A 14090-nucleotide genomic window follows, 5' to 3' on the forward strand; every position below is an offset into this window, starting at 1 on the left:
TGGGACTCCTTAGGGAAAATGAATTTTCCACGCAAGGTCCGTTTTTCTAACTCCAGGGCCCCAGACTGTCAGTGCTTCTGCCCTCCTTACTGACCTCGCAGGTCCCAGGACTGTCCCCCGACAAGCTTCCCCCCACAGCCGCCATCCAAGGACGGCCCTAGACACCTTCAGGCAGGCCTGGAGTCAGGAAGGAGGCGTCGGGGGCGCAGGGGTCTTCGGGTGCTCGGGAGCGGGTTCCGGTCCGGGCGGGCTCTGGGGATAGGGCTGGTTTCAGGGGTTCGGATCCCATCGTTTACTTGCGGCCCAAGTGGCCCGTCCAGCCTGTGGTGTCCCCGCGGCGGCCTGACACGCGGTGATTCCGGCAGGGACTGCAGTGTTCCAGGGGAAGGGCCTGTGCTACTACACCAACGGGACGCAGCGGGTGCGGAGCGTGGACAGATACATCTACAACCGCGAGGAGTTCGTGCGCTACGACAGCGACCTGGGGGTTCACGTGGCGGTGACCGAGTACGGGCGGCCAACCGCCGAGCTCTGGAACTCACAGAAGGACTTCCTGGAGCAGAAGCGGGCCGAGGTGGACACGGTGTGCAAACACAACTACGAGATAGACATCCCCACGTCCTTGAGCCAGCGAGGTGAGCGCAGGGCGCGGCCGCGGGCGCGAGTCTCGGCCGGGGAGTCGGGCGGGGGGCGCAGCCGGCCGCGCGCGGACCCCAGGGTGACCGGCAGGAGCGTGTCCGCGGGGAGAGGCGGGGACGGGGCGCTCGGGGGACTCGCTGCCGCAGCCTGGAACCTTCCGCAGGGCGCCCGCAGCCGCCCCGCCCTGACGCTGCTCTTGGGCAGAAACAGTTTTGATACTCGGGCCAATCCCTCACCGAGTCTTGAAACCCTGAGGACATAAAATCATTAGTTCTTTCCGCCATCTCTGGCGGAGACAAAATCTCCCCAGAGCCAGTTTTACCGGGAGCCGCTGTATGGTCTGTTCTTAAAAACAGGAATTTATCTCGGAGGTGCCGTTACAGCAGGGGCACCACCAGAGGGCAGCAGAGGGCGGAGCCACCAGCGTCCCTAGGTTCCCTCCCCTCCGCCCTTCTCAGAGAAATTTCTTCCCTATATTTCAGTGTTGATGGGTGAATAATAATACTCTCTCAAGAGTCTTAAAATTTAGATTAATCTTTGTTTTAAAATGTTTTCTTTAATATTTCTGGTTCCAATTAGAATTTATTTTATTTGGACATCTGTCAAATCTGTCACTGTCCTCCCGTTGTTCATGGATTTGCTCCAGCGGGCCAAGTAACCTCTCCACTGGAGACTTTGTTGTTACTGTGTTTGGGCATATGGAATACTTCACAGGTAGTTTGCCAGGCTCTCTCCGAGAGGGGCGGAGGAATCGAACTCGGGTCGGCCATGTTGGCTGCTTGCAAGGCAAATGCCCTACTGCTGTGCTATAATGGGCTGGAGATAGAGCACAGTGGATAGGGCATTTGCCTTGCACACAGTTGACCCGGGTTCAATTCCTCTGTCCCTCTCGGAGAGCCCGGAATGCTACCAAGAGTAACGCGCTCGCGTGGCAGAGCCTGGAAAGCTGCTCCTGGTGTATTCAATATGCCAAAAATAGTAACAAGTCTTACAATGGAGACGTTACTGGTGCCCGCTCAAGCAAATCGATGAACAACGGGAGGGCAATGTTTTCAATGCAGGTCCTCCTAACTTTTAGCAGACTTTTCCCTGCTTTCTTCTGACTACATCCTAATGTTATATAGTATGTAAATATTTATTTCTATAATATAAAAGTTAATATTTTTCTCACAAATGGTTGCCTTTTTTTTACCCCTAATCTGTAAAGAAAACAATATTTTAGAAATCCATATACCTGACTACAATTCTAGTCAGACAAGGAAGCAGAACCAAAATTAGAGTGAAAGGCCTAGTTTAAAATTCTGCCATTCAATTGGGGTGCTGAGATCACTAGCTGCCTCTAACAGTGTAAGTCCTACTTATACTTTCACGCTCACGTCATGTTCTCAGTAACCAAACCAACCTCCGTAAAAAAATCTTAAAATATAGTTATTGAAAACATTCATGATGATAATGTCTGACTGCAAATTAAGCAAGTCTGTTTTTTTGGATTGAATTACCATGAGATACAAAGCTGTTCATGATGAGCCAGTTTTAGTCGTACAATCTTCCAACACCCACTCTGTACCAGTGGATATTTCCCACCACCCATATCCCCAGTTTCTCTCCTTCCTCCTGCCCCACCCCTGCTCTAAGTCTCTAATGGCAGGCACTTTACTTCTCTCTCTCTCTCTCTCTCTCTCTCTCTCTCTCTCTCTGTCTCTCCCCACCTAAGGGCATTATGGTTTGCAGTACAGATCCTGAGAGGTTATCGTCTTTGTTGCTTTACCTATTTTTAGCACACAGTTCTTATCCAGAATGGTAATTTCTGACTATTTTTGTCATAGTGGTCCCTTCTCTATCCCAACTCCCTTCTCCCCCAGCACTTCAGACTGGCTTCCAACCAATCCTCCTGGCCCTTGTTTCTACTGAACCTGGGTATTAGTCTCATATTCTGTTTTTCTTTTTTTTCATATCCCACAAATGAATTCAATCATTCTATGTTTGTCCCTCTCCTGACTCATTTCACTCAACATAATACTCTCCCTGTGCATCCATTTATTTATTTATTTATTTATTTATTTTTTGCAAGAGACACATGTTTAATTTCATTAATAAGAATGAAGCATATGAGATCAACACCAGGAGGATTACTCCATAGCTTAGAGGCCAGCCGGGTATTCTAGGGGAAAGGACAGTTCAGATAGAGAAGGGAGCACCAAATGGAGGGTGTTTGGAGGATCCTCCCAGGAGGAGAGATGCAGGTTGAAAGTAGACTGGACTGAACATGTTTGCCACTCAATGCCTCTTTTGCTGATCACAACACCCAAAAGGAGAGAGAGAACAAAAGGGAATGTCCTGCCACAGTGGCAGGGGGGATGGGGGGATGGGGGGGGATGGGGGGAGGGATATTATCCTGGTGGTGGAAAATGGGCACTGGTGGAGGGATGGGTATTTGATCATGGTATGACCGAAATCCAAGCACAAAAATTTGTAAATCTACAACTGTACCTCATGGTGTTTCACTAATAAAAAATAAATTAATAAAAAAGAATGAAGCATAAGGTTTTTTCCCAACCCTTTTATTTATTTATTTATTTATTTAAATTTTTATTAGTGAAACATCATGAGGTACAGTTGTAGACTTACAAATTTTTGTGCTTGGGTCTCAGTTATACACCGTGTGCATCCATTTATAAGCGAATTTCATAACTTCACTTTTTCAAACATGTGCATGTTACATTGTTTGGATGTACCATAGTTTCTTTAAACAGTCATTTGTTCTCAGACACTGGGACACTCCTGTTGTTTTCAAATTCTGGCTATTGTCAACAGTGCTGTAATGAATATAGTAATACAGAAGTGCTTTTGGGCTCCTGAGGTATATTCCCAGTATATTCCTGGACAATATGGAAGCTCAAGTTCTAGCTTTCTGAGGAATGCCCACGTTGTTTTCCAGAAGGCTGAACCAGAAGACATTCCCACCAATAGCGAAGGAAACTCTCTTTTTCCCCACATCCATGCCAGCTCTGGTTGCTCTTGTTGTTCGTTTGCTATATGCCAGTCTCTGGTGTGAGATGATATGTCATTGTTTTGATTTGCATCTCCCTGATGATTAGTGATGTAGGGATGTAGGACCTTTTCTCATGTGTCTTTTGGTCTTTTGAGTTCTTTGAGGAGGTTGCTGTTCATTTCTCTTCCCAGTTTTTGATGGCATTTGATGGTTTTTTTCTTGTAAAGTTTTACCAGTGCCTCATATATCTTGGAAATTAGCCCTTCATTAGATAGATAATAATTTTTCCCATTCTGTGAACTGTCTTTGTATCTTACTCACCATTTCTTTTGAGGTGCAGAGCTTCTTAGTTGAAAGTAGTCCCATTTGTTACCTTTGCTTCCATTGCTTGTTCAGTGATGTTTCATCCTTGAAGATTCCTCCAGCATCAATGTCATAGTGAGTTTTGGCCATATTTCCCTCAAGGTATATTATGGATTCAGGTCTGATATTGAGGTCTTTGATCCACTTTGATCTGACTTTTGTGCCTGGCATTAGAAAGAGGTCTGAGTTTACTGTATTCCCTTTTTTCTTTATTTTTCTTTTTCTTGTAGCTGCCCAGTTTTCCCAGAATAACTTGTTGAGGATGCTTTCCTTGCTCCCCTTCATATTTCTTGCTGCTGTATCAAAGATTGGCTGATTAGATATTTGAGGATCTATGTCAGGATATTTAACTCTGTTCCACTGGTCTGCAGGTCTCTTTCTATTCCAATATCATGTTGTTTTAATTACATCTGCTTTGTAGTACAGTTTGAATTTGGGGAAGGTGATGCCTCCCATTTTCTATTCCCCAAGGATTGATTTTGCTTTTTGTGGGGTTTATGTTCCATATGAAAAATAAGTAATTCTTTAAAAAAAGGAAAATAGCAAATCTTAAGAGTACATAGGTAATCAGCTATTTAATTAAACGCATATGAATGTTAAGAGAACATGCTAAGATGAAATGAAAGAACATAAGATATTAAAATAAACAAAATGTACATGAAATATTAACTCATTCTACACAAAAGAATAACTGTAGCACTGTAGCACTGTCCTCTCTTTGTTCATTGATTTGCCTGAGCGGGTCTAGTAACATCTCCATTATAGACTTGTTACTGCGTTTGGCAAATTGAATATGTTATGGGTAGCTTGGCAGGCTTTGCCGTGCGGGTGAGATACTCTCGGTAGCTTGCCGGGCTCTCTGAGAGGGACAGGGGAATTGAATTAACTCAGCCGGGCCAGCTGTGCTCAAGGCAAATGCCCTGCCACTGTTCTATGGATAAAGGAAAAGACAATACAATGAAAGGAGTTTGGCATTACCAAAAATAGTAATAAGAAAAGGTAGAGTGGCAGAAATGTGATATTTTGTCAGCATTTGAGGTTTCAAGGTTCCTTTTTTTCCTAAACATTTATAAGCTTTCTTATTTCTTTTTTCCTTTCTTTTGATCAAGATGCCTAGCTATTTGCTATACTTTATTTCTTTTTAATTGAATATCCGTGAGCTACAGTTACAAAACTTTCATGTTTGAGTTTCAGTCATACAATGATTGAACACCCATCCCTGAACCAGTGTACATTTCCTACCACCACTGTCCCCAGTATCCCTCGTCCCCCCACATCCCACGACTCCCCTACCTCTCTGGCAGACTATTTCCCTCTTAGTCTCTCTATACTTATGGGTATTATGGTTTGCAATACGGAGACTGAGAGGCTATCATGTGTGGTCCTTTATCTACTTTCACCAGGTGAAACTCAGGGGTGACTAATGGCTCTGTGCTCAGGAATGAGTCCTGGTGGACCTCGTGGTACCATATGGGATGTTGGGGATGAAACCCCGGATGGACACATGCTAAGCAAGTACCCTATCTGGTGAACAATCACTTCAGCTCCCAAAGTATAAACTTTTGAAATAGCTTTCCTGTTTCTTTTTCCAGATTGTGAATGCTCTTACTTGTTTTTGAGTTCCAGTGCTTATCAAATTTATATTATTGAATTAATTAATAAATGCACAAAGAAATGTAAAATATGGATATATGATATGAAAAGGAGATGGCAGCTTAATAATAGAAATGTTTCTGGGAAATATATAAAAGATGGCATCTGAGCCAAGATTAGACTGAAAGCTGACAGAGATGATTTGTTGACCTGCAGCATGTTGGAGGTACTTTTATTCTCAAATGGTGTTAGGTTTGAAGCCTGTTTGAGAAGCATTGCTATGTAGGAAAGGTTGTGATTGTGACTGTTGCCCTACTAGGTGTGATATAAAAATGCTTATTCAATGGGTATGGTGCTGCCTGCAGGTCAAACTGTGCCTTGGGGCGAGTGCCATCAGCAGCCTGATGTTGATTCAGGCTTCCTGATACCTCCAAATTGCCTCTGTGCCTTTGGCTGGATCCCAACAACTTGGGACCAAGTGTTTCAAGAAAACAAATGGCCAAAAGTTAGGTATGTGGGAGCTATGGCCAGAAACAATTTCTGGCTCAGCTTTACTAGCTCATTTACTGCCCTTATTTCAGAGACCCATAAAGAAATCTCGAAAGTGACCAAAAACTGCAGTTAATCTTTGCTGAACAGACTGGAGTAAATGGGAAGGGGGGTCGACGCAGCCCAGACCCTGGAAAAGCAGAGCCGCTAGCAGCTGCTTGCTCCCACAAACCAAAATCGCCACCATATCTGGGCCTGATTCCACCATCTCAGGACGGATTTCACGGACATATAATCTGCTGAAAAAGTGGGTATTCAGGTTTTGTGACTGAAATCTCCAGGCTTTCTCAGAGTTGACATGGGCTACTTCCCCCCACTTCCCAATACCCCTGGAAACACTGACAGTCATCCCCATATACCAACTCCAGAACCCCCATGTAAGCACTACTACCGGTTTTGCTTCAGAGATCCAGATATAAATCTTGAAAGACTTCAAAAGTCTCAGTTAATCTCAGACCCGCGCATGGCTGAACAGACTGGAGTAACTCAGAGAGGGGAAGGTCAGCCTGGTACCTGCCCAAGCTGAGCCCTCAGCAGCTGTTTGCTTCTACAATCCAAAATTATAGCCATACCTCTGGCCTGACTCTACAGTCTCAGGATGGAACTCACCGAGACATAATCTGCTGATGGGTATGCAGTTGTTGTGACTGAAACCTTCAGGCTGTCTCAGGCTCCAGATGGGTTAACCCCCGACTCTGAACAAACAGGATGACCTCTTAGTAGCTGAATAGAAAACCATAATGCAAAAAAGGAAAAAGAGTAAGAAGTAGAGTGCCATAAATGGAAACTGGAGGAGGGGTGAGGCTTGGGGGGTGGTGGGAAGGAAAGAGGGGACATTGGTTGTGGGAAATGTGCACTGGTGGAGGGATGGGTGCTGGATTATTGTATGACTGAAACCTGATTATGAACAGCTTTGTAATGGTCAAGGTCAAAGATATTCAATTTAAAAAAATTTAAAAAAATAATTCGTAGTTCATCCCTCCTTTACTCAGCTTATTCAATGACTGAATAAATAGTACTACTCCTATATTAAAAAAAGAGAAATGTCTATTCAAATTTAAAAACTGGCTTGTCTTTGCATTAAAACATTATATAGTTTGAGGGATTTAGCTTTATACTTCTCCATATAATACTAACCACTTTGTACCTATTCTTATTTCTTGTTTTATATCACTATTCCTGGGATAATGAGAGGGTTCAAAGTCCCACAGCAGTGGGAGAAAATCAAAATTGCTATTGCCTTCTCTCCTTGGAAGAGCACTGGGAACTGCAGAGCATTGTGTTATATCCTAGTTCACACGAGTTACTAGAAATGGTCCTGATGGAAGGGAAAAGAAGTTAATGTTTATTATAACATATTTTATATGACCTATATAATTATGATATAGCACTGTTCTCCCATTGTTTATCGAGTTGCTTGAGTGTGCCCAGTAACGTCTCCATTGTGGGACTAATTGTTAACTGTGTTTGGCGTATCAAATATGTCATGGGTAGATTGACAGACTTTGCCGTGTGGGCGAGATCCTCTTGGTAACTTGCCTGGATCTCTGAGAGGGGCGGAGGAATTGAACCTGGGACGACCAGTCTGCCATATGCAAGGCAAGTGCCCTACCAATGTGCTATTATGAAATATAACTTTTAAAAGGTAAAGGTAAAGGTAAAGGCCCTCCCGTTGATCGTCGATTTGCTCGAGCGGGCCCAGTAACGTCTCCATTGGAGACTTTGTTGTTACTGTGTCTGGCATATCGAATAGTCTCGGTAGCTTGCCGGGCTCTCCGAGAGGGGCGGAGGAATCGAACTCGGGTCGGCCATGTTGGCCGCGTGCAAGGCAGACGCCCTACCCGCTGTGGAAAAGAGCTGAATTTTTTTTTAGCTTTTAATAGCAACTGACGCCGGGCGACGTCTTATCAGGACATCTTTTTTTGACATCTTATTATCTCATTCCTACTTTGGACAAACTTGCAGGCTATGGAATATAGCCTGCCCACAGGGCAGAGTCTGGCAAACTCCCCGTGGCGTACCAAATATGCCAAATACCAGTAACAATGATGGGTCTCATTCTCCTAAAGAGCCTTGAATATAATCTCAGGGCTAGGATGAAAGAGACGTTACTGGGCCCTTCTCGAGGCAATTGACGAATAACAGGATGATGAAATGAAATTGAAAATGAAAAATAGCAACTGAGTCTCTCTTGGCACTGTAAACTTACTGATGTGTTTATTCAAGCTAACAAACTGACTAAGCTTGTATCCTAATCAAAGTTCTGGAACCTAGGAATCTTTTCACTTTGTTACCAAGGAAGGACTCAGACCCTTGGAATGATTCCATGCCCGGTGTCTATCTCAGTATGTGTTTTTATGTCTGTTGCTTTTCTCAGCGAAACCTAAAGTGACCGTCTACCCAAGCAAGACAGAGGCTTTAAACCACCACAACCTGCTGGTATGTTTGGTGACAGATTTCTACCCAGACCAAGTGAATGTTCGTTGGTTCCGGAATGAACAGGAGGAGACAGCTGGCGTTGTATCCACCCCACTTATTAGGAACGGGGACTGGAGCTTCCAGATCATAGTGATGCTGGAAATGACCCCCCAGCGTGGAGATGTCTACACCTGCCAAGTGGAGCACCCTGTGCTCGAGACCCCCATCACTGTGGAGTGGCGTAAGGGACAGTTTGTTTCTGGTTACTATGGGTCTCTCAAGTCAGTGGGCAGAGCTTCTCTGAGCCTAGTTTATTTTATTCTTTATTTTCTTTGCATGAAACTTTGTTTAAAGCTTATTTATAATTTACAAACTAGTTCACAAATGCTAGTTGAGCTTTCTGTATCATTGGTTTCAGTCACTGAGCTCAGTGGACTCATGGATTTTCTTCGTGTAATTTTTTGTGCTCCTACGGGGATGTCAGTTCTGTGAAGTTTAGACATGTTACATGGTAAGAAGCAGTATGCTTCAGCTTTGGAACTTCCAGTGTCTCATGGCATCTTCCAAGATCATATGTGAAGCTGGCCTGTTTCTCTGGTGGTAGTGTGAACTGCATATGGATGGGTGGAGTGCTGGGCTTTGGCATGGTGGGGACACTCTCTGCCCCCATCCCCTTTAAGGCTCTAGAGATCTGCACCACAGGGAGGTAGGCCACCCTGGAATAAGTCAGCTGCCAGTGTGTGTGTGAGGTCAGTCACAAAGCTGGACCTTCTGTCTGGTGGTGGTGGGAGCATATGTCGATATTTTATTTCAGACATCATTCGTGAGCTGGATGGAAACTACAGAAAACTTGATTACAAGAGCATCAAAATAATTCTGATGTGATTTTCTTTTCAGGTTTTAGGGATATTACTCCTCTTATTGTGGTCCCAGAACCCAGCTCTGATAACTCTGAAACATTGACTATTAGAGCTTGTAACTGGGGCCTTAAGGTAAAGGTACTTAAGGCAGCTAGAATCCATTCCCCACTTCCCTCTTCTCTCACCAGCTCACTATGTCTAAGAATCTATTAGTGGGTCTTTCCATCTTGTAGGGAGTGGTACAAGTGAAAAACAAGGTTTTTCTGACACCTCCTGTTTGGTACTCAAGTTAGAGTTTAGATCCTCAACTAAGGAACTCATGAGCTGTGGAGCAAATGCTGACACTCAGACTTTGTTCCCTAGGAGCCCAGTCTGATTCTGCCCGGAACAAGATGCTGAGTGGCATTGGAGGATTTGTGTTGGGGTTGATCTTCCTTGGATTGGGCCTCTTCATCCATTACAAGAACAAGAAAGGTAAATCCATCTGGGAAAATGAGGAAAATAAACTATGCATCAATCTCTCTGGAGATTCTGCCTCCAGATTGCCCCTTTTCCTCCTTACTCTTGAAAAGAGGAGGTCATGCTGCCTGTGAAATGAGTCAGAACAACCTTGCTGGAGACTTTGGAGTTTGATTTGAATAGTTAATTGTAGCAGTATAACATGTAGAGAATGTTCTAGGACTTTCCCATTTTCTGTAGTCTCAGTAGCTTGTTTCTAAAAACTTTTAATAAGACTCAGACCTTGTTACCTCCCCCAAATTAGAGGTGTGGTGTATGTATTTATGTCAGCTACTCAGTCAATGATACTGTAATCAGGAGATTTCCATAACAACAACCAAACTAGAAACAGTGCTTGTCAAGATGACAGGCTGCTGGGAGGGAGGGAATCTGGGGACATTGGTTAGGAGGGAAGTTGATTCCGGTGGTTGAATTGGTGAGGGAACATGATATGTCTGAAACTAGTATTAAAAACTTTGTAACTAATGGTAACTTAATAATAAAACAAAGAAAAGGAAAGAAAAAGAAGAAATTTGGAATGTTGAACTGTAGTGGCAGTTTTATTCCTTTGATGAGGGTGGGGTTCATGGATTTAGTTTCTGGTAATGAAGGTTTTGTAGCAGATGGCTAGGGAAGAAGAAAAATCCAGTTGTGTTCCAGATGTCACTTCTGTTTGGGGTAAATGAGAAACTTTCTATTTGAGTAATGAAACCTTTCTCTCTCTAACTTCCTTTTGTAGGACCTCATGGGCCTTTGCCAACAGGTACTCTTTTTGTTTTTTTTTTGTTTTTTTTTTTGCTCTGATTCAATGTGGGGTTTGGGGAAGGAATAAGTAAAGGAGGAAAGGGTGTGAGATGAACATATCCAGATACAGTGACCTCAACTTGTGATGTATTTCCCCTTATAAAATCAACAGTTAGAGAATTATACTTAGTTTCTCGAGAAACTGCTGAGCTTCTTCCCTTCAAAGAGGACACGCATTGGTGGGATCTTTCTATGTAACTTGCAGTCAGAGATACAGCTTGAGTGTTAGATATCAGAATTTTGCCTACAATGTTCACATATTGGCGCTACTTCCTTGTATAGTTACAGATGAGTGAATATTGGGGTGGTGAGGTAATATATAGGGTAGAGTGCTTATCTTGCCTTGCACGCTACTATCCTGGGTTCCATTACCAGTACCCCAAATAATCCCTTGATCTGAGCTGGGTGTGATCTCTGAGCAAACTCTAAGTAAGTTTTGAAAACTTTTGGGTATGCTCCACCAAAAAGAAATTAAAAAAAAAGAAAAAAAGAGATAAAAATAGGTGAAAGTAGCTACTAGCAATGGAAAATAGCTACTAAAGGTGGAAAAGTTTAATTTTAATTAGATTTATAAAAAAAATTGAAGTCTTCATATCTTCAGCAAGATAACAACTTCTCTGCTTCCCACACATCAGAACAGATCTGTTGCCATTTTCTTTTTAGATAAATTGATCTCAACTTAGATGTCATGGGAGGTGAAGACCATGTGAGGGAGCCCTCAGCTTTCTTGATCTGATTTCTCTAAGGGGAGGAAAGAGGTTCCATTCATCGGGGTGCACTATGCTCATCACTCTCTCTTTTATAGGGCTACTGCACTGACTCCTGAGTTCTCCTGAAGATCTTTGATGGATACTTCTTTCTCCTCTTTTGTAATACCTGCCTGTAACTGCCCATAATTCCCAGTTGCCTGCAAGTTTCTGTCTCTGAGATTGGAATCCTCTGATTCTGAGATAGTCATCAAATCACTGCCTGAAATCACTCTGTGGAGAGCCTGGCTGTGAAGTTTCATCCTGCACTGACTGCAAAGTCTGTTTTTGCTGCAGCTATGAAGACAAGGGCTTTTCCTTTCTCATTGTGTGTTCATTTGCTGTTCAAAAGAAGCACATGAAACCATATATATGGCTATAGAGATTTACCATAATTAAACACAAATACTTATAGTATATGTCGTGAGCTTTCTAGTTTATGCTAATTAGATTTTTAAATTTTTTTATAATTTTATTTATTGAATCACCGTGAGAACAGTTAAAAAGCTTTCAGGTCTAAGTCTCGGTCATACAATGAAACACCCGTACCTTCACCAGTGCCCATTCTCCACCACCAAAATCCCAGTAATCCCCCATCCCACACCCTCACCCTTCCTGTGCAGCAGATGATTTCCACATTACTCTCTCTCTACTTTGATCACATTCAATATTTCGACACCAGACCCACCATTATTATTTGAGATTTTACCCCAGCACTCAGATCTGCTGAAAAGGCAACAGTAGACAATTTGTGTTCTATTTCTGGTTATGAATAACATATGATGTCACGTGGCTGCAGTAGGGCCATGTGATTTTGAAATTCCGAAATTTTAACACTTATGCTAATTAGATTTTAAATTGATATGACATTCTATTAGTTTTGGTTTGTAACATTTATATGATATCTATATATTATGAAATAATTATGATAAAATGTCTAGTTAACGTCTATGTACTTATAATCAAAATTTTTTCTCAAAATATTTTTCTTGTAGTGAGAATCTTTCAGACATGCTCTTTTAGTTGCTTTAGAATATACAAGTTTATTTTCTATAATCACCATTGTGTACAGTATATGACCAAGAATTAATTATTTCATAATTGAAAGTTCCCAACAACCACTAGGCTTCAAGAGCCCAAATTCTGGAAAGATGTTTTCTATTCTGGCTCTATTCTATTCTTTTAAGACCTTTTCCAGAGAAGCTCTAATTTATGCCAACAATTGGAGCTTTGTTGGAACTAAGGATATAACTATTTTGAAATAAAAAGTTTTATCTATTTACTCTTTCTAGGTAGGTTACAATAGTGTTAACTCTCACAGTTTTTAGAAATGAAATGAAGCACCTTCACCACTAAAACATCCCAGAACCTCAATCCCTGTCCTAATATCACTCTTAATCTACTTTCCTTTCAATGCCCTCCCCCCAACTTCATCACTTCTTTCCTTTATTTCCTGGCTTCCACACTCTCCCAGTTTGAGAATTTCAGTTTTGCAATTAAATGAGAATTCTTTGCCTTTCTTTATAAATTCCTTTTTTTTGTTTCTGAGAAATATATAATTTCTACTTTTTGGGGGGCTGGAGTGATAGCACAGTGGTAGGGCATTTGCCTTGCGCACAGCCAGCCCGGCAGAGCCGGGTTCGATTCCTCTGCCCCTTTCGGAGAGCCTGGCAAGTTACCGAGAGTATTCAATATGCCAAACACAGTAACAAGAAGTCTCACAATGGAGACGTTACTGGGCCCGCTTAAGCAAATCGATGAACAGCGGGAAGACAGACAGACAGACTACTTTTTTTTTTTAAGAAAACAAGCATATACGCACACACATACAGCATTGGGTTAACAATAAGCTTTGAAGTACCTGAAAGTATCTGCAAAGCATGCATTGAAAATAGTCCTGCTAATAACACATTTTTTAATATTTTAAAGATGAACATTTAAGCAAAACTTTATATGAAAAAGGAAATATCTAAGAAGGTAGTTCTAAAAAGTGAAATTGGGGCTGGAGTGATAGCACAGCAGGTCGGGAGTTTGCCTTGCATGTGGCCGACCCGGGTTCGATTCACAGCATCCCATATGGTCCCCTGAGCACCACCAGGGGTAATTCCTGAGTTCAGAGCCAGGAGTAACCCCTGTGCATTGCCAGGTGTGACGCCCCCAAAAAAAGCAAAAAAGAAAAAAAAAGTTAAAAAGTGAAATTGCCAGTGGAAAATAAATGTTTGCAGACTTGGTTGTTTATTCTCATTAGTAATTAGAGAAATACAAACAAAACATTCTATGAAACACTACTCATGTCCTCCAGACAGGTGGAACATAAGAAAACGTATGGGGATGTTTAGATAATACAAATGTTATGGCAATTGACTTGCAAGTAGTGAACTCAGGACTGAACCCAGGTCCATATGGTCTCTTATGCATCACAGGGTGTGGATCTAGAGGCCTTTATTTTGATTTATTTATTTATTTGCTTTTTGGGTTACACCGGCGATGCTCAGGGGTTGCTCCTGGCTCTGCATTCAGGAATCACTCCTGGTGGTGCTCGGGGGAACATATGGGATGCTGGGAATCTGGGAATTGAATCTGGGTTGGCTGCATGCAAGGCAAACAACCTACCCTCTGTGCTATTGC

At 42.6% G+C, this 14090-nt stretch overlaps 1 protein-coding gene across 1 annotated transcript in view; it reads left to right on the plus strand.

Moving 5' to 3' along the window:
- The window catches only part of LOC130035298 (SLA class II histocompatibility antigen, DQ haplotype C beta chain-like), a 94619-nt gene extending 82768 nt beyond the window's left edge, over nt 1–11851 (plus strand). Inside the window, exons 2-6 of the mRNA XM_056126901.1 lie at nt 366–635; nt 8514–8795; nt 9778–9888; nt 10652–10675; nt 11522–11851. Of these exons, the coding sequence (XP_055982876.1) occupies nt 366–635; nt 8514–8795; nt 9778–9888; nt 10652–10675; nt 11522–11535 (701 nt within the window). The 3' untranslated portion in view covers nt 11536–11851. The remainder of the gene's footprint in view (nt 1–365; nt 636–8513; nt 8796–9777; nt 9889–10651; nt 10676–11521) is intronic.
- The last annotated feature ends 2239 nt before the right edge of the window (nt 11852–14090 follow it).

This window comes from Sorex fumeus, unplaced genomic scaffold, assembly GCF_029834395.1.
Source record: "Sorex fumeus unplaced genomic scaffold, SorFum_2.1 ptg000063l, whole genome shotgun sequence".
Classification (NCBI taxonomy): Eukaryota; Metazoa; Chordata; class Mammalia; order Eulipotyphla; family Soricidae; genus Sorex; species Sorex fumeus.